Genomic DNA, 22,065 nt, shown 5'->3' with positions numbered 1-22,065 from the left:
CGGAAGCTGTTCCACACCCTTAATCATTTTTGTTGCCCTTTTCTGAATCTTTTCTAATTCCAATATATCTTTTTTGAGATGGAGTGACCACATCGACACACAGTATTCAAGATGTGGGTGTACCATGGATTTATATAGAGGCAATATAATATTCTCCTGTCCTATTATCTATCCCTTTCTTAATTATTTCCAGCATTCTGTTTACTTTTTTGACTGCTGCTGCACATATTGTGGATAGTTCTCTGAAAACATCCACTTAGACTCCAAGATCTCTTCCTTGAGTGGAAACAGATAATTTAGACCCCATCATTTTATATGTATAGTTGGGATTATGCTTTCCAATGTGCATTACTTTGCATTTCATAGAATCATAGAATATCAGGGCTGAAAGGGACCTCAGGAGGTCATCTAGTCCAACCCCCTGCTCAAAGTAGGACCAATCCCCAGACAGATTTTTGCCCCAGCTCCCTAAATGGCCCCCTCAAGGACTGACCTCACAACCCTGGGTTTAGCAAGCCAATGCTCAAACCACTGAGCTATCCTCCCTGCCTTTATCAACATTAAATTTCATCTGCCATTTTGTTGCCCAAATAGATCATCAGAAATTTGCTCTTCTGACTCTGTCATAATAGACATAATTCTGTGAATTCAGCTTTTATCTTTGTTTTATTTATTTTTACTTCTCAACACACTCCCCCATGTTCTGAGGAAACAAAAGCACTTGAGATTCTTCTCACATGCATCAAAACACAAAATTGCATCAATTCCCACATTTCATCTCACTTCTTGTTCATACATACAGCTGGAATGAAATCTAAGAAGCCAGAAAATAAAAATAATATGTCAAAACCTACCAAGCAATCATCAGTTTTGCCTACATATCATGAATTTATTAACTCTATTCTTGTTACTCCAGACTCAGAAAGCATCAGGTGAAATAATATCAAATATTAAATCTTTGTCCAAATGTAAAAAATTATGTTATCCCTTCGATTGACTATCCAAAGAACTGTTACAAAGTGGACTATTCCTGCTTGGTAACAGTCTACATACATTGTATAGAGTCCAAACTTATGTGCTCCTTAGGTTTTTGGCTTTATTGTTAATTCAGACAATAAGCATATAATATAAGCCTCAGCTTTCTCCCCAAACTTGGCTATTCATAGGGTTTCCTTACAGGGCTTCCTCTGTCACAACATCTAGTTATATCTGCCTTGACAGTCCTCAAAATTTGTTATATCCCAATTAAATTAATGAGTTCCACCTGCTTGCATTAGTCACCAGTTAATAATGCTCTCTTTTTATGGAGGTTTCTAGCATCTGAGCTGAGGGTGAATTCAAGAGAAGGTTAAGAGGTGAACTGATTGCTGCTTATATGCACCTAGAGGGGAACAAGATTTTTGACAGTAGAGGGCTCTTTAATCTAGCAGACAAAGTCATGACAAGATCCAGTGGCTGGAAGATGAAGGTAGAAAAATTCAGGATAGGAGTTGCAATTTTTTAACAAGGATGATAACTAACCTTTGGAACAATCTTGTCGGTTCTCCATCACTTGAAATCAGCTAGGATTTCTTTCTAAAAGACATGCTTTAGGTCAACCAGAAGATACGGGCTTGCTGAAGGATTTAGTAAGTAAAATTCTATGGCTTGTGTTAATCACAAGATCAGATTAGATGATCACAATGGTCCAGGGGTGAAAGTAACATTCAACACTTACCAGTACAGGGGTCGGTTCCGGTCCCCAGAAGGGGCGGGGCCTCAGGCGGAAGGGGTAGGGTCGGGGGGGGTCAGCATCCCCTGGCCAGCCCATCCGCGCTACCTGGGCCACGCCACCCAGGGCTCCAGAGGCAATTTAAAGGGCTCGGGGCTCCATCCTCTGCTACAGTAGCAACAGCTGGAGCCCCAGGCCTTTTTAAATCGCCGGCCCTGGGGCAGCTGCTCCTTTTGTCCCCCCCATCGGTGGCCGAGAGGCACAAAAGGGGCAGCACTTTAATGTTGGCTGCGTACGGGCCAGTACCGGCAGCCACTTTTTACCAGTACACCATATCGGCCCATACCGGCTTACTTTCACCCCTGCAATGGTCCTGCTTTAAAATCTATTAATCTGAATCAACAGGAAGCCTTGCATTCCTATGTAAAGTCCTAGAAAATGCCATCCTACTACAGAAACCTGCATATCAATAGTAGGTCTTTTGCAGGGTTATATTTATATTTAATAATTGTATCAATATTGAGCTAGTGGACACATTTTCTACACAAAACCTCTCAAATATTCAGGATATATCACCAGCCAGACAATATCTGGCAGAATTCACACTTGAGTTTAAATTTTAAAAAGTAAGCAGGAGTCACCAGATTTAACTTTGGTCCTTTTCTAAGTCTTTACAATAGACCAGGGGTAGGCAACCTTTCAGAAGTGGTGTGCCGAGTCTTCATGTATTCACTCTAATTTAAGGTTTTGTGTGCCAGTAATGCATTTTAACATTTTAAGAAGGTCTCTTTCTATAAGTCTATAATATATAACTAAACTATTGTTGTAAAGTAAATAAGGTTTTAAAAATGTTTAAGAAGCTTCATTTAAAATTAAATTAAAATGCAGAGCCCCCCGGACCGGTGGCCAGGACCCGAGCAGCGCGAGTGCCCCTGCAATAGACAATACATCTTAGTCAATGTTAAACATACTAGATTCAGTGCATCAGCAGGATCTGTGCCAATGGAAGAAGCTGCAGCTGTTGCATCCTTCATTTTTGCGTTCGGTCTATAAGGGCATTTTCTTTAAGTCTTACTGTACAAAGAAGAGCAAGTAAATTTTCATTCAGCAAGATACAAAAGTTCTAGAGAAGAGAGTCACAAAATGCTGCCACGTTGCATTATAGCATCAGTTACACATCAAAAAGGCCATGTACTCCATGAAAAAAAATTGGGAACTTCTCAGCAGTGTGTGTAAGAAACTCATCCTGAATTAGCACAGCAGATCTGCTTTGCATTCCTCCAAGTAAAAATCTTCATGAACTGAAAGGTGGTGTGTGCATGCACACACAGACACAGGACAGAGAGAAAGAGAACAGTGAAAACTGGGGTCTGATTCTCCATTGTGCTAAACCCCCTTTACAATACTCTGGTGGTACAAAGGCTCATAGAAGAGGATAGAATTACACAATATTAATATAATACCCAGGGAACGTTCCCTGTGTAAGTGCTCTCTTTCGCCAATGTACAACTACTGTAGCAGACCTTCACCGGCCCTGCTCCTTGCCCCCAGCACAAGGAGCATATTGGGGCAGGTCAGGGCACATTGCACTCTGCTAGTCTCTGCATCTTTAGGCTCAGATCCATGAGGTTACTCTAAATGACACTGGGGGCTACACCAGCTTCCAGGAACACAGGGAACACAAACCCACCTTTCCTAATCCCCCTGTGCTCAGCACAGATATGGATATACTGAGAATTAGGGTTCTTGCCTTCAAGAGAATTCAAGACATTTTGGCAACATATATTCCTTACATATCTGTAACAGAGTATCTAAAATGCAGTTATCTAAAATCAGTTCCCTTAAACAGCTAGAAAGGTCAATGTCACTTCAGCAGAGAATGATGAAAAACCTTGTCTGCATTTCTGCCCTTTCCCACAGCTTTTTGAAGATGGCTCCTTTTCACAAAGTCCATCTCTTCTAATCAATTTCTTTTCCTCAATAAAGCTACATTAAACAGCTATCAGATAACTTTTTGCATTTGATTAACTTTCATTAGCATTCTGCTCTTAATGAAGACTATATATTTATTTTTCAGTTTTATTCTGCTTCCTAACAGCAGCTTTTGTTGTTCCTGTTCCGGAACAATTATTGGTCCAGTTCCATGCATCGAGGCATTCAAGCCACATATCAATGCCATCAATAGATACTGTAGATGGACATCTACAGTCTTCCAGGTCCTCTATAGTTAGAAATGTGTTCATTTTAATTAATTTACTCCCTTTAGGATCAAATTATGGCTGATTTTGCCCAGGTGCATTGGAGTGGGACCCATAACTTGGCTGCATGCCCTGAGTAATACAAAGGGAGATGGATTAGCTCTGCCACCAGCACTTACTAGCACACAGAAATGTGTCTTGTTGGAACACAGGCACTGCTGTGGCCCCATTCCACCCTGAACATTAGGAGTCACTGGCAGGTCTGCACTGTGAAGCACAGGGTGCTATCTCTCTTTAAAGGTGCACAAGAGCTAGCATTCACCATTCTGTCCACCAGCAGCACTTATTATGCAGACATAATACCTCCTCCCCCCTTGCACATCCCTTAGGAATGGTAAGTGTGCACTGCCAGAACCCATGTTGCCCACATGACCCTAATTTGACCCATAGTAAAAACACTTTGTAAGAGATGTTTAAAGAGCTCCAAAAACATTGGCACTAGAAAACAAATTTCTTGTAATTTTTTTCCCCCGTAAATCAACATATTAAGTATGCTACAAATAAAGCTAATAAATTACCATTCTTAATTAGGCATAACAAACAATAATTAAACAGATGACATTTTAAATTAATTTTCTCTATTGGAGAAAACATTGCTGATTTCAATACTAGCCATGTAGATATTACTTCAAAAACAATGACATTCAAAACCAGCGCAACATTCACAGATAGTGTTTCTATTTTTGTAGCATTTGAGTGTGGTTTGGGCCAGGTTTTAGCAATTACCAAACTTTCTATGAACTGCTTCTCAGTTTTGTAGTTTGTTTGTCTCCATAGTAAATAATTGCTGAACAGCTGCACGGTCATACTAACCAGTGATAACAAGACTATACAAACATCTCAGCAAATCATATTCATATCACATAGTATTTGAGGCCTCAGAAAATCAGTAGTACTTCAAGGCCAAGTTCTGAAAATAGGACAAGAGAATCCTAAGAGAGACTATAGTAAATGCTGTAGCAGCAATGAAGCATGCAGCTGTCTGAAACTCAACACACATAGAATATATTGTTAAATTCCCTGATTTTGACTTTACTCTATCCCTTAATAAAAGGATTACCTCCCGGTGGCTGTTCCAGTAAGAGGAGAAAATACTGCTCTTTAAGGCCCCAATCCAGCAAAGCACGTTTCACTCTGAGCACATAAGTATTCCCATTGACTTCACATGCCTAAATACCTTCCTGAATCAGGGCTTAAAAGACAGTTTAGTCAGTCAGCAGTAGAAGCACTAGTTTCCTACTTCTAAAGACCTTGGCTTGATTCTCCATTCATACTGGTTTAAATCAGAAATGACTCTATTGAAGTTAAGGGACATAAGCTCAGTATGAAAGGAAAATCAGAGGGAATGCACTCACTCATACGTTTTGCTTAGTAAGAATTGTCAACAAACAGTGCAATTTTTCTAGACAGAACTGAATGCTAGAAAGGAAGCAACAGAGTTTCAGACTCACTAAAAAGTGACTGACAAATTTAGAAACTCTGTAAAATGTAATTGAACATTTCACCAGCTAGCACTGGAGAAATATGAAGCCAAAAAGTGGGAACATTGATCTTATTTGTGTTCCCATGGTTGAAAGAGCCAAATATATGGTGCTATGCTCCTGCCTTGATTATATGCACAACTCCCATTAGCGGTAATGAGAATGATGCATGTGCACTGAGGGAGGAGTAATTAAATACTGCGCTCATAAAATATATGCTGTTTGGAGGGAGGGGTTCTGCTTCAGTTGAAAGAATTGATGAACTGACATGACCATTTTTGTTGCTGGTACACAGTTAAAAATCCTAAGTAGAGGAGACAAGGTGGGTGAGATAATATCTTTTATTGGACCAACTTCTGTGGGCAACAAGACAAACTTTCAGACTTACACATGGGCTTTCCTTGCTTCAATATAAAAATAAAAACCCCTTTAACTGCACACCCCTAGTTGTCACCTACTACTCCACACTGGAGCCCATGCAGGGTGCCAAACAGCAAAAACTCATACACGATGGGGACCACATCCTGAAATAAATCTTTCCTGAACCCCCTCTTCTTGCCTTCAAATTCTCCAAGCTCATCATCAGAAGCAAGCTCCCCCCAGACCGGGACACACCAACTCAAAGCTGCACTAGACCCTGTCAGAACACTAGATGCAAAACCTGCAGACATATCTCCACTGCTACAATGATCAACGCCCCCCACCACACACTTTTCAAGATCCATGGGTCTTGTGGAGTACCTCAACAACAACTATATGGGTGAACACACACAAGAAAATGATAAAAGACTCAGAAGAAAGGCTCTTTGTAAGCTTGACACTTGTCTCTCTCTCTCCAACAGAAGTTGGTCCAATAAAAGATACCAGAGAGGCAAGGTGGGTAAGGTAATATCCTGAGACCAACATGGCTACATCACCATTGCACACAACTAAGTAGAGAAGGAAGCCAGAGCACCCCAGTGTGACATGGGGTAAATAGGCACTTTCAGGCTATAACTATTCTATGCTGCAACATTTTTCTTGCAGAAAAAGCATGACACAAATCATACAAAAACAGAATATGCTTTGAAAACATCAAAAGATATTATGCCATAAATAAGTCCCCTGCTAGGGAAGAAAGCCTCAGGGGAATACAGAAAAACCCCTGAAAGAGAAAATGCTTCTAGGGAATGCCTCCCTAGACAAATCTCCTGCTAAGTAAAATGCCTCCGGCAAAACGCTCTTGGTAAAATGCTTCTGAGGGATGCCTCTCTTGACAAAACCTGTGCTAGCTCTCTGTGACCTCCCAGAGTAAGCCTTTCATCATTGCAACCAGATCCCCAACAGCCCATCACTGAACAAAGTCTTCCTAATAGTAATACACCATCTCGGTGGGACCCAACAAATCAAAAACAGACCCAGATTCTCTCTGTCTGTTTGACTACTGTAATCATTGGTGACTAGTCTGCCACTATGATTACAGCAGCCAATCAAACAAGTGATTTCTATAGTCACACTATGGTTATTCAGCAATAACCCTAATATGATTATGCAAATGCCTGGGCTCTGATTGGCTAATAATGGCAAATAACTATCAGAATTAAGGGATTTACATACAGTAGAGTTATTGAGAAATAATCATGCAGAGATTATGCAAATCAGACCCCTTCCGCCAATCTGGCTGCAGGGATTTGCATAAAATGACAAAAAATATACAGTTATGCATCAATAACTGTATAGTAACCTTGGGCTCTGACTGGTTGAGACACTACTATTACAGTATAAAGCTGAGTTGACTGGACAAATCCTAGTTACTCTTGTACTGAAATGCACTCTTGTTCCTATCATCTCTGCTTTCATTAGCTATCATAAATATGCCTGTTAATGTGTGTACTAGCCTCAGAATTACAATTCATATGCCCCACAACAAACATTGTAAGTCTTCAGCAGTCCATCTTCTCTCACCACTTCCCTCCTGCCCCACTATGGCTCTTGGGGGGAAAAAAAGAGCCTAAGAGTAATTCGTTTTTTAAATTCAAATTATACATAATATCTGGGACTAGGTAAGAGCACAGAGTGGAGAGGGAGTCAGAAGTTGGAGAGGGCCATGTTTATCATGGGCATGTGAGCAAGGAGTTCTCTGTACAGGGCATATGCACTCTATAGCTGTTCAGAAAATGCCATTTAGTCATTACTTAGGCAAATCAAACCTCCTCAGCCAGTCAGATTTCAGGGCGTTACTGAAATGAGAAATAAGTGGGATAGTAACAATTAATTATCCTAGTATTCCATTTAGCTAAGGAGAGTCAATTTCAGTTTAATAATATAAGCTATACCTATACATTATATTTAATAGCAGCCTCTATATTCAAATTAGAGCTGGCAGTAAAATGGAAATCTCTTCCCACAGAAACTTTCAGTTTTGCAAAAAGACCATTTTTCCAATGAAAAAATGCAACCAGCTCTCATTCAGATGCGTCTTTCTTCCACAGGTTTATATCTTTGAAAACATTATTATTTTGGTGAAGCAAGATAATGGGGAAAAAATCAAAGTACGTTTTTAACAACTATATTTCCTGGTACAGTTACAAATAGTACTGTTCCTACGCATGGCATTTGGATTAGGGAGTCTGATTTTCATTTGTTGCTTGCTTTATTTTTGTTGTGCAGTTTCTTTCTGTTGTGGATGCAGGGATACAGAGGCAGAAATTATAAGCACAGAAATCTGTGCAATTAGAAATACAGCTAATGACAGTTGAAGACAATTAAAAGACCCTTAAGGAAAATTCCCCACATTGGAGACAATGAATAAAATATTTTCAGGTGTGTATATATAAATATCTGTACATCAGGTGCTGGTATCCTACTCTTTTTATTTTTTTTAAATTGTTAATGCAAAGGGATCATTTGTCAATCAAAATTAAATTACAGGTGTTTTCAATCTATGGTACTAGCTCATTATAGCTAACTAATTAGATAGTCAACTTAATAGCTCACAAACTAATAAGGTCTCCCCTTCTAATTCTGGTTAAAAAAAAAAAAAGGCAAGGGGATTAGTTCACTTCAGAAAAACTTATCCTACTGTGCACATCAAATCACAATAATCACAAGATCAAAATGAACTTATTAAAGGGTGTGCTATATAAGACAACGTATTAGACCCTAGTAGAAAACACTATGTACTTAGTCTAATATTAGGATACCATTCCAAAAATCACTCACCGATTTTCCATTTCATTCATTTATTAAGTATAAACTTAATCTAATGCTTTATTTACAATCCCAGCAAAAGGCTGGTTTGCAAGGACATCAAAAGCTCTTTCATTCAAGCCACTGGCACAAAATTACAAGCAATGTGATTGATGCCAAAATCACAGCAAGAATAATATTAATATCCATAGATAGTTGTAAATTGCTGGGTATTGCAAACGGCTGTCAGTTAAGTCTGTCCATTTATCCTGGCCCGTGAAAGAGACCAAACAAAAAAGGTGGTATCCTTCAGTGGAAGAAAAACAAATTTTTGTAAAGGAATAGCTAATGTAAAGGAATATGTATTAAGACTTAAAAAATCAAGTACTCAAAAGTCCGTTAATGAACAGCTAAAGTTCAAAATTTAACTTTAACTCTGCTTCTGTGTGTGACTCTCTTAAAATAGGCTCTCCTTTTGCTAAGTAACACTATGTATAATGTAATACAACATTAACTTATGGTACGTACAGTCTTCAGTACTTGCTTGGACCCACATTTTCAAATTTGTGTGCACAAAACTAGGCATCTAAATACATACTAAGGAACCTATATAAAAGCGCCCTGCTTTGCAGAAATGTTGAGCACCCACAGCTACTATGAGGTAGGAGTGCAGAGCACTTCAGGAAATTAGACAGGTTTTATTTAGGTACCTATATGTGTATTTAGGCTTCTAATGGTGACATTTTTTTACTTTGATTTTATGTCAGAAACAGTGCAATATGCAGAACAAGCCAGATTTCAAGAATCAGTATTTTCAAAGGTAAGAATGTTTGCAGTTGAATGGTCCAGAGACTAAGGCCCTCCTGAGTTTGATTCTCAACTATAAGAAAATGATCTCTGTTTTGTGACAAACTTCTATTTGTGAAGTGTCAGATTAAGCTTGGCCCAAAGAAGGATTCTCAGGTTTGATATAATCCAGAGTTTGAGACAGGCCAGAGTTTAAGTTATTCACAATAGTTTTGAATCAATTTTAAGAGGATTATGAAAAAAATTTCAAATTGGTAACTTTAATTTCCGTAATTTAAATTATTCCTAATTTAAAAACTGAACCAATTTTCTTCAAACTTAGTTTTTGTATTGCCCTGTGGTGACATTAACAGAGGATAAATGCAGGGAGGGGGGGGCACAGAAGCAAGCTCTGTTTTTCCTGGGGACTGCCCCATGCCTGGGGAATCCGCATTAGGATACTTGCGGCCAGGGTCCCACTCCTTTTACACTACTTGAGTGGTGTAAAGTCTAGTCCCTCATTTGGAAAACCTCACTCAGTAAATTGCACAAAATTCACTCTCTCTCTCAAGGATGAAGGAATGAACCAAACTTGCCAACATTTCAACCTGTGGCACCAAAGAGGCTAAATATTTCAAACCTGGTGCCAACCCATTATTTTTCAAAACAGAACACCCCACTCAAATAGATTCATAGATTCTAAGGCCAGAAGAGATCATTGTGATCATCTAGTGTGACCTCCCCTATAGCACAGGCTATAGAACCTCCCAAAAATAATTCTTAGAGCATTATTTTAGCCATGCATCCAATCTTGATTTAGAAATGCCAGTGATGGAGAATCACTGGAGAATTGACCACAACCCTGGGTTAATAACTCTCACTCTTAAAAATTAACACCTTATTTCCAGTCTGAATTTGTCTAGTTTCAGCTTCCAGCTGTTATACCTTTCTATGTTATGTAGGAAGAGAGCAATATCAAATAGTTGTTCCCCATGTAGGTACTTATAAACTGTGATTGGCATATTTCAAACCTTCTCTTTGCTAAAATAAACACATTGAGTTCCTTGAGTCTATCCCTATAAGGCATGTTTACTAATCCTTTAATCATTCTCGTGGCTCTTCTCAGAATCCTCTCCAATTTATTAAAATCCTTCTTGAACTGTAAACACCAAAACTGGATACAGTATTCCAGCAGCAGTCACACCAAATATAGAGGTAAAATAACTTCTCTTCGTCTACTCAAGTTTCCCCTGTTTATGCATCCAAAGATCACATTAACACTTTTTGGCCTTACATTGCACTAGGAGCTTATGTTCAACTGATTATCCTCCATGACCCAAAAATCTTTTTCAGAGTCAGGCTTATCTTAGGCCCAGCTGTAGTTGTGTGTGTATATATGATGTCCAGTCTGTTCTACTGTGGAAGCACATCATAAGTGAAACACATTAACCTTGAACCCATACACAAGGAAATAAGGGACATGTGATTGTCCAGCATGAGTCTTGTTTTCTGGCCACTGCTCCCTCAGGTGTCTCAGCAACTGCTGCTGTTTCATAGTGACACTTATTTTCAAATAATAATGAGTAGAAGTAGATTCTCAGGCAGGCTGGGGCTGATGGCCAGTCACTTTGGGTAGCATGGAATGCTGGGTATCTGCTCTTGAGCCCAATCCCAAATACATTGTCTTTTCAGTCTGTGTAGGTTATAGTAGTTTGGGAGCACATTGGGTTGGCATAAGGACTGATTTAGTATTGAGCACCCCAGTATGGACTATGGAATTGGGTTTGCTCCATACAACAAAAATGATTACTCCCCTAGAATGGTGAAAATGGCCTGCCCCAAAGGGCATCAGTATATGTATTTAATTTAAGACAAATGGGACCCGATTTTCATGGATACTGAGCACTTACCACTTTAGTGGGAGTTGTGTGCACTCAGTACCTCTGAAAAATTAGGCTGGGATGTATAACCAGATAGGATAAAGCCATGGGTCAGAAATGTTTTTTGAGTCTGTTTTTCTTTTATCTGGGTTTCATCTAAAAATACTTTAAAATATCTCAGAAGGTTACAGATCTGCTGACCATAGTTATTCACTGCTATCTCTAGGAGCTCATTTGTGAGATACTTTTCTGTGGCAGCTTGTCTCCTAAATCTTGATGCTAGCATGAGATTTGTTTACAAGACAAATCATATCTTTGTTTTGTTTTTTCTTGTATAACTCCTATTGCAGTCCTGATAAAATTTCAACAAACATAATAGCGCCTTAAACTCAAGTTAGAAAAATAAGGTAATGCGTCATCTGGTCCATTACACTGATCATTCCAACCACTGAAACTTAGTACACATTCACTCAGACATCACATATGAAAATCGTTTTAATAGGTGCTCTATTAGTAAATGAATTATAGGCAAATTGTAACACCTTCCTCTTAGCTTCATGATAAAGTAAAATCCATTACATTATCTTTTTCATAAGCTGTAGGTCTCCCACATCACAGGGGAGTGCACTATCCACTGGACTCTAGGGTATTCCACTCCATATCAGCATTTTGGGAACCGTGCCTAAGGCTTCTTGTATATTCTAGCTATATAGGGAGTGTTTTCTAGTCCTTGTATGTTTTATTAAAAAGTTGCATTTTCCTTTTCCTCCAAATGTTTTCATGTAAATTTGACTGCTGCTGAGACTGCCAACAGGGTGCCAGTTGTGGGCACTGCTTTGTGATGTGGACATCTGTCCCCTGAAAATTGGACCGAAATCACCAAACTCATTTCATATATGCCTCCAAATAGCCTAAGGCTAAGAACTTTCATTCACTACTGAAATGAGCTGAATTTGAATTTAAAGGTGAAAGTGTCTGTGTCCCATTACAAAGCCCTAAAATATCCAGGGGATTTTATTAACATTTTCTTTTAACTCTCAATCAATGTCTACGAATTCCTAGAACAATACCCCGACCAGGGGTATTCTATTTGCTACCCAAGATCCATAAACCTGGATATCCTGGACGCCCCATCATCTCAGGCATTGGCACCCTAACATCAGGCTTGTCTGGTTATGTAGACTCTCTCCTCAGACCCTACGCTACCAGCACTCCCAGCTATCTTCGAGACACCACTGACTTCCTGAGGAAACTACAATCCATCGGTGATCTTCCAGAAAACACCATCCTGGCCACTATGGACGTAGAAGCCCTCTACACCAATATTCCACACAAAGATGGACTACAAGCTATCAGGAACAGTATCCCTGATAATGTCACAGCTAACCTGGTGGCTGAACTTTGTGATTTTGTCCTCACCCACAACTATTTCACATTTGGGGACAATATATACCTTCAAGTCAGCGGCACTGCTATGGGTACCCGCATGGCCCCACAATATGCCAACATTTTTATGGCTGACTTAGAACAACGCTTCCTTAGCTCTCGTCCCCTAACGCCCCTACTCTACTTGCGCTACATTAATGACATCATCATCATCTGGACCCATGGAAAAGAAGCCCTTGAAGAATTTCACCATGATTTCAATAATTTCCATCCCACCATCAACCTCAGCCTAGATCAATCCACACAAGCGGTCCATTTCCTGGACACTACTGTGCTAATAAGCGATGGTCACATAAATACCACCCTATACCGGAAACCTACTGACCGCTACACTTACCTACATGTCTCCAGCTTCCATCCAGGACACACCACACGATCCATTGTCTACAGCCAAGCTCTAAGATATAACCGCATTTGCTCCAATCCCTAGGATAGAGACAAGCACCTACAAGATCTCTATCAAGCATTCTTAAAACTACAATACCCACCTGCTGAAGTGAAAAAACAGATTGACAGAGCCAGACGAGTACCCAGAAGTCACCTCCTACAAGACAGGCCCAACAAAGAAAATAACAGAACACCACTAGCTGTCACCTTCAGCCCCCAACTAAAACCTCTCCAGCGCATCATCAGAGATCTACAACCTATCCTGAAAGATGATCCTTTACTCTCACAGATCTTGGGAGACAGACCTGTCATCGCTTACAGACAACCCCCCAACCTAAAGCAAATACTCACCAGCAACCACACATCACTGAACAAAACCACTAACCCAGGAACCTATCCTTGTAACAAACCCCGATGCCAACTCTGTCCACATATCTATTCAAGTGACATCATCATAGGACCTAATCACATCAGCCATACCATCAGGGGCTCGTTCACCTGCACATCTACCAATGTGATATATGCCATCATGTGCCAGCAATGCCCCTCTGCCATGTACATTGGCCAAACCGGACAGTCTCTACGCAAAAGAATTAATGGACACAAATCTGACATCAGGAATCAAAATACTCAAAAACCAGTGGGAGAACACTTTAACCTGTCTGGTCATTCAGTGACAGACCTGCGGGTGGCTATATTACAACAGAAAAACTTCAAAAACAGACTCCAAAGAGAGACTGCTGAGCTAGAATTGATATGCAAACTAGACACAATCAACTCCGGTTTGAATAAGGACTGGTAATGGCTGAGCCATTACAAACATTGAATCTGTCTCCCCTTGTAAGTATTCTCACACTTCTTATCAAACTGTCTGTACTGGGCTAGCTTGATTATCACTTCAAAAGTTTTTTTTTCTCTTAATTAATTGGCCTCTCAGAGTTGGTAAGACAACTCCCACCTGTTTATGCTCTCTGTATGTGTGTATATATATCTCCTCAATATATGTTCCATTCTATATGCATCCAAAGAAGTGGGCTGTAGTCCACGAAAGCTTATGCTCTAATAAATTTGTTAGTCTCTAAGGTGCCACAAGTACTCCTGTTCTTCTTTTTGCGGATACAGACTAACACGGCTGCTACTCTAGAACAATATGGACACCCTCTGGTGGCAAAATAGTACCTTTAAATTCTTGTGGATTTTAACCGTAACCAGTTAGTCTAGCAGAATGGTTTTCAGACTTTTTTCTTTTGTGGACCCATAAACATTTTTGAATGGAGGTGCAGACTCCTTTGGAAATCTTAGACTAGTCTGTGAATCCCCAGGGGTCTGCGGACCACAGGTTGAAAACCACTGGTCTGGCAGATATAGGGCCAGATTCTGCTCTGTTACATCAGTATAAATGTAGAGTAACAATATTGACATCAGAGTTGTTATTCTGGATTAACAGCTGGTGTAAATGATAGAAGAATCTCTTATATTTCAAAGGTATTGGCCCTAATACTGCCCTCAATACATGTGTGCACCTCTCATTTAGTACAATATAGGGGTGGCACCCATGTGACAGAGGCAGATTTAGGGCTCCACAGTTCAAATCCAGCTGGAATGTGTATGACACACACACACACACACACACACACACACACAAAAAACCTGCAACCTATCTCCTCTCAATGTCAAGTGCAAAGTATATTTTCACTACTTCATTATCTCTATCAAAAATACTCTTCATTTAAAAGAAGCAATATTTGTTGATATTAATCCTTAGAATGTTGATATTTTCCAAAGGGGAAAAAAACAAATGATTGATTAGGAATATGTGTATGTATAGAACGGCCAGATTGTGAATGGCTCTTCTACAGGGGATGGTCATGCAAATAATATCCTCACCTCCCTCCATATTCCATGGACAAGGGCCAATCACATTAGCTGTCCCTGTGATGTAACACACTGCTCAGCCCTTCCTGCCCCCAGAAAGCAAATTGCTTGAAATGGGGCCAGGAGTATGGCATGCTGAGTTCTACTGTGAGGAACAATCTATGCCATCCCATGTGCCAGATGAGTGCCTTCACCACCACTTTGTAGTAATACTTAGATATCCATTGGTCCAGATAAAGAGAGTGAGAATGACTATAGTTTGGGGTCTAGGGCACTTCCCAATGAAAGGTAACACCCAGGATCTAGTCCCTGCTCCAATTAATAGTTAATTATTAATACAAAGTGGAACAGCTTCCACAGGAGGGATTGAGAGAGACTCATTCCTCATCATCCAATGGTTAGAGCATTCACCACCTGAGCAGAGATTCAAATGTAGGTCTCCCACATCCCCGGTGAGTGCATTGCCCACTATACACTGCCATATCAGCATTTTGTGAATGGTGCCTAAGTCTCCTTGTGAATCTAACCTGGAAAATCTAAAAGTTTAACTTGACCTGAAATGTCAATTTTTTTGGTTCACTGTCAGTTCAAAAAAAAAAAAAAGTATTCACACAGTTCTACTGAGCAGCTCCAGGAAAGACTGTGCCTCCTGAGGTACATGGTGTCCTCGTGCTTCCCTATGGGTGGTGTGGTTATGCAGTGTCCTGTACACCGGCCTTTGTGCAAATTGCACACTCTAATCCTCTATGTCTACGGCAATCTGCTGTGGAAAAGAAGTATTGGCCTTTCCATAGGGGCCTTTCCATGGAGGCTGGGGATGGAGCCAGCCCCACTCTTTGGTTCCCCACCACCACCTCCTCCCATCCAACACACTGGACAATGGAACTTGCCCTTTATCGGGAGAGAGGCGGGGAAGCAGACTGCACTCCTGGAAATGGCAGCTATTGCCCATCATGTGTTCCCTGGAATTCATAGAGGCAGGCATGGGGTTTGATCAAAAGCCAGCTAAAGTCTTTGGAAGTCTTTCCATTGGGATTTGGATCAGGTCCATTGTGTCTAAATCAGATACAGAGCCTCTAGAAGCTCCTGCTGGGTCAGTGGTACTCTGTTCTTCCACATTACAGAGTTGTGTTTGAGGAGTCAACTAAACCCTAACTCTATGAACTCTATAGCCAGCGTTTATTTTTGTCAGGATAAATATATTAATTTTATTCATGGACCTAAATGGGCTTTGCCTGGAGGCTGATTTTAGCCATATGACTGACATTTTTGATGTTGTCATTTCATTGCACTCTCTCTTACCTTTTCTCCATCATTGCAATTACAGATCCTTGCTATTATTTTAACCAAATAATAGAAATGACAGTTAAACGAAAACATTTTGTAAGTAAAAAAGAAAGTCAGTTCAGAGAAACAACAATTCAGACATAGAAAAATGGGCTGATCTAGAAAAGCACCTGTGTTAGAACAGGGTTAGTTATTTCAAATGTCAAATTAAATAAGAGACAATTAGGGCTAAGGAGGTTTTCTCATCTATTCCAAGCTACCAACTGCAGTGGTTAAAATAGATTGAAATAGGATCTCCCTCTTCCAAGAGAAAGTAAATGTCTATCCTCCAAGCTTAGTGCTTATTCTCAAAAGTAGCCTAATCGCTCAGTGAGAATGCTCTTTTGAGTAAGATTTGCAGGAATGGTTTGCATGTTAATCCCTATTGTTATTTTTAATTTTTTCCATTTAAACAGGTAACCTTTTTTAACATGGCTGCTTTTGTCACTATATGAATGAACCGCTTGTTTTTTATTTAACTTGGGTCCAAGATTCTCAGCTGGTGTAAATCAGCAACTAAATACATCAATTTGTACCAGATGGAGATCTGACTCATGGATTTTTGTGCATGAAAAATATTTTAAATCAGAGTTGTCTCTCTAGATGCAATTACTTTTTAAAAGAGCCAAGAATAGTCTAGGAGTAAAAACAGAATGACAAAGTGAGAGTAGGTAAATTTTGTGAACTTTCAGTGTCTATAACAAATGAATGATCTTGCATTCAACTGGGCATTGGATAAAATATTATAATTGTCATCTGTCAGTGCCATTCATTACATTAGAGGAGGAGAACTTTATTTCACTTTGAAATGCAGTTTTTAATATCTTACCACTGCATGACTAAGATTATTTTCTTCTGTCATTCCAGAAAAAAAAAAAAAAAAAAAAAGATATACATTAACTATGCCTGCAAATCATTGAATACTGTACAGCAGATTGAAAGAGTGAGCTGTGACAATAAGAATAAACATTCATGTATGTAATTCAGTCTTGTACTCTAGGAATTAAACTCTGCCATCCTGAAGCTACTGGTCTGTTAATCAGAGCAGAAGCCCTGAACTAATACAAATGGAATATATAGATTGATAAGCTAAATAAAATAGTAGACATAAAAATTACAAATCATTTTTGTTGCTAAAAACTGGTTCCCAGATGATTTAACAGTTCAATACTAGTTACTTCAAATGGTTCTCTCTTTATTCTGGAGCATAAGAGATGATTCCACAGCCAGGGCATAGCCAGTTATGAAACTTGGATATTTTATAATACTTTCTTGAGATCAACCCAAAGACAGAGGCAAATTTTCCATTGACTTCAGTGGAACCAGGATTGGACCCATGGAATCATTGAACATTTTGAGAACTTTGAGTCTGCTGAATTCAGCAACATTTGCTGCTTTTTTATGCAGTCATTTCTTGAATCTTATAGAAACTTGTTATCCTAGTCTATGTATGCAAAAACAGAAGTCTTCTGTATTTATTCACAAGTAGTTTTGTTTCACTTGATGCTAATAAATCCTCATCCTTTGTTTAGAAATGTTCTTTATTTTTATATTTCCCAATAGAAATAGAAGTCCCCATTTTAGTTTCAATATATCCTTTACAGAAAAAAGTATAATTATTCTATATTTAATTTAAAAAAAATCAAGTAAATCCTGAAGTCCTTACTTAGGGCCAAATTCAGATACCCTAGTTACACTAAGTAGAAGCTTACTCCACAAGCAGTTCCACTGACATGAACGAGACTACACATGATGTAAGGTACTACTCATTGGGAGTAAGAGTATCACAATGAGGCCCTTAGTATTTGTTCAGTTCCTATTCAGGCAAAACTCCAATGGGTAAAAAAATTGAGTAAGGACTTTAGGATTTGGCCCAATTAATGGGATTTTTTGAAATGTCTATATTAATATTAATATTTCTCAAAATGTCCAAACAAGTGTCTTTACTGAGGGCTGATGCAGATTTTAAATCAGTATTTTTCCTCCCTAATGAATCATTTTCCCTAAAACTCAGAAAAAGGGGGAGTGGCAGATACAAATTCAAAGAACCACTTAAGGCTTTATTTTTCCTGACAGAGCGGAGATGACATTTTTCATTAAATACAGCAGCCATACACAGAGGTCACGTTTGGGAGACTATCTTTCTGAAGGATATATGGACACAGTCACCTTCAAATACTTGCTACAATCCCATGAATACCTGTAAAAGCCTTCCTCATTTCTGGCCTGATCCAAAGCATGTTCAAGTCTTTGCAAAGACTCAAACTGACTTCACTGTGCTTTGTACCAGACCCTTGGATGAGTAGGTTTGTAGTAGTAATAAATATATTATGGTAGCCCTGCCCTAAGCTCCAATCAGAGTCAGGGCCCCATTGTGCTTGGTACTGTACAAACACAGAAAAGAGCCGATTTCTGCCCTGAAAAGCTTACAGCCTCCTGTGGAATCTCAAAGTTTTAGTCTGGGAGTTTCCTTCGAAATTATTGCTGGAATTATCTAGCCTAACCTGCTGTGAATACCAATGCATCCTTCTTTAAAAGTGATACGATGATGGTGCTACAGAGGACTTGAAGTACACCATTCAGTGTCCAAACACACTAAAGCCCCCAATCCTGTCCTCCTACCTCAGGCCAATCTCCCATTGAAATGAAATTTTACCTGAACAACAAGGGCAACGTTAGGCCTTTAAGCAAGGGCCCAGTGCATTATTGTAGCTGAGACTCCAGCCCGGATCTGTGTGGACCATAGCAGGTGGCACTCACAGATGACACAGTGACAGCCCTTTGGCTGAATCATTAAGAGTTATGCTAAATTGGTAGTTGCTCTTTGCATATCGTACAACAGTTTAGCAGGTACATAACACTGATACTGCAGTTTGGATGGGTTTTCTTAGATACCCTTTATTGTGAACAGATATTTAGGTTACTCCCGAATGTAATCTGTTCTTTTTAAAGTATTGTTCAAAATGTCACACAAGGAGTTCCCTGGGAGACTGTTTCTTAGACAACAGACTATGAGTTTAGCCAATCCAAGCAATCCAGACTCTTTTAGCTACCCAAATTTGCAAGTGTCTCTGCAGCAGCAGTTCTGAGGTTTAAAGTGCATTTCATATTATGGGACATCTGGATGCACTGGCTACATCTGATGTCATTGAAGGAATACAGTTCTCAGAAGTACTTGCTCAGGACATGCAGGTAAATGAAAGTCAGACACTGCAGCAGGCCACAACTTTACTAACTTAACATTGGGCAGAGGCGGTATATGCACACCCATCTCACTTACTAGGCATTTCACTGGTTCCAGCGCAGGTTTTCAGGGCCCCTTCCATATAATCAATATCTCACAGTAGACCCTCCTCGGCCTACTGCCCCAGGACTCAGCTCACTTCTGAGTCCTCTAGCCTTGCCCCCCACACCATGTAAATAGAGAGTACCGAGGGAGATCCCAGTATGCAAAGACTTCAGGATTCCCCTTATGTGCACAAGGTACACCAATAAAAATCCCAGGTCTCATTTATCTCTACAAGCTGATCCTTTTAGCCTTTACCTGCATTCAACACTGGCCACAAGTTGTGACAAACTAAACATACCCATATGTTCTCATATTAGGCTTCTAAATCCTATTCTTCTTTACACCAATGCTGCGACGAAGGCACAAAAACCCAGCAGACTTCAGCCAATTTGACCCAGTGGGAAAAAAATTCCTTCCTGATCTTGCAAAACCAATGATCTGTCAGGCCCACAGCATCTGGAAGCTCACTGCCTATAGCTACAGGGAGGGAGGACAGGACAGCTAAAAAGGCAAACTACTGAAGCAGCACAAGGAAAGATTTAAATTATTGGTGGGGGAAATAGGAGAGTGGGAGCCAATCAGTTACCATCCTTCTCCCTTGGCTGGCCAATGGGATGCACTGATATTTGAGTGGGAGGGTGACTTCTGCAAGTGCTATTCTACTTCCCCATCCTCTCCCTCCTGGGAGCAGCACATCTCCTTTCTTGGTCCAACCCACCACAATCCCCTCACCCAATGTGGCAGAGGGAAGGCATTTTTCAAGTACCAACTCTTCTCCCTCACACATGCTTCCTTTCCAGGGACAATACAGTCTCCCTGCAGTCTGACCAAATGCCCCCACTCCTGAATTAGGGGAAGGGAGTACTGTTATGTCATTTAGCATAAAAAAGGTCAAATGAGGTGCATGCTTTAGAGCATCCAGCTGGTGTTGCCACTCTCTAAGTTGAAGTTTTCCTATGCCTTCAGTTATAACCACTGAGCAATGCAATACTTTATATCTGAACTAAGTGACTTGAACAGAAAGATAATTCAACTTTTGCCTAGGTTTTCAGCTCCACACAAAAAAGCAAAGCCAGTATTTGATTTAGAAAAGTGTAAGGGGCTCTTTTAGAAGGAAGTATATACCCTGCTTTTAGTATATGGGACTACAGTGTCACCTGTCTTAATTCTCTGAGAAGATACTCCTGCTTGTAAGTCAGCGTTCAGGAAGTGGTAGGGTAAGAGTGCTAGAACAAATGAGAGTTGGAGTTCCTTCCCTTCTTTTTTGGAATCTATTGTGATCGATAGAAATGCTTCTTTTCACATCCTCTCTTTTTCCTTAGCTTTTTTATTATATGTAGAGCCTCAAGCCACTCAGATTAGGAAACGTAAAAGGCTTAGGTATTAACTTCTTAAGAATTAACTTCTTAAGGTTTAACTTCTTAAGACCATATAAATTTAGAGCCTCTCTGCTTTGACGCTACCCCCAACAACTCAAGTAAACGTACCCTCTGATAAAAAAAAAATCAGCACAATTCATAATGTGAATTATCAAGCAATAAACTCTCCAGCTATACCTTCTAGTCTCTTTCTTTAAATTTCCATATAAGATGCTATTTCATTCATCTCTGATAAAATCTCTATTTTGTTAGCAAGGTGAACAAACTTACAGCAAAGCTGATCAACAATAGGAGTCTTCCACACTTTATGTTTCGCCCACAGCTCTATACACTGGGTCATTAAACAAACAGAAGTGCAGAGTCGACAGTCTCTTTCCCCTCATCATGACTCACAAATTCTTCTCTAATCTATTAGAGATATGCACATACCTTCTGTAAGAAACTGCTGTCAGTGTGCTGGGAGACTGTAAGATGAACAAGAGCCCAGGACAAATGCTCTCAAATAGCAAAGAAATTAGCCTGTGTCACATGCTGATTTCAGATGCAGAGGCATCCAGTGAAAAGCATTTTAAAGAAGTGGTTTATTTTCACAGAAAATCTGAAAGTTTAGCTCATTTTCATTTCCTGTTCGATACATTTTCCTTTCTGGAAGCAAATTCACAAGCCTTCCTCTTTTGAATCTAACCCTTTAAGTCTTTAAATTGTTTACATAAAAGATGAGAAGGCTGTGTTTGAGAATGATTGAGTGTAAACACCCTAAATACGGAGGAAACATGCCTGAACTGAATGAGGGAAGCAGAATAGAATCGTAGGAGCTTATTCCATCCTCAGATATGCAGGTACAATCCCCACTGACTTCAACAGAAGTATCATATTGAATTGTAGAATCAGAAATGTAGAAATTAAAGATGAAAAACATCCATCTTTACTAATAATAATAATTAGTATTATTACTATCCAGTCCATCCCCCTGCCAATATACGATTATTCCCTACAGTACAACTTCTAGTGCTTTGTTCAGTAAAGTTGTAGATATCTCAAGAGAGGGGATTTCCATGCTCTGTTTGGGAAACTAATTT

General features: G+C 39.7%; 1 protein-coding gene across 4 annotated transcripts in view; it reads right to left on the bottom strand.

The window, feature by feature from the left end:
• GRM8 (glutamate metabotropic receptor 8) overlaps positions 1-22,065 on the bottom strand; it is a 491,761-nt gene that overhangs the window by 421,180 nt on the left and 48,516 nt on the right. The window contains exon 1 of one of the 4 annotated variants that reach the window (XM_034767901.1): positions 21,257-21,323. The exons of 2 other annotated variants lie outside the window; for them this stretch is intronic. Coding sequence is in view for 1 of the 2 variants with exons in the window: in XM_034767894.1 (XP_034623785.1) it covers positions 2,683-2,745 (63 nt within the window). In the remaining variant the exon portion in view is untranslated. Of the gene's footprint in view, positions 1-2,682; positions 2,775-21,256; positions 21,324-22,065 lie in introns of those variants that run through there. One more of the 4 variants, XM_034767894.1, reaches the window with a different exon arrangement.

The sequence above is a fragment of the Trachemys scripta genome, chromosome 1 (genome assembly GCF_013100865.1).
Source record: "Trachemys scripta elegans isolate TJP31775 chromosome 1, CAS_Tse_1.0, whole genome shotgun sequence".
Classification (NCBI taxonomy): Eukaryota; Metazoa; Chordata; order Testudines; family Emydidae; genus Trachemys; species Trachemys scripta.
This window is presented reverse-complemented; position numbering and strand designations above follow the sequence as displayed.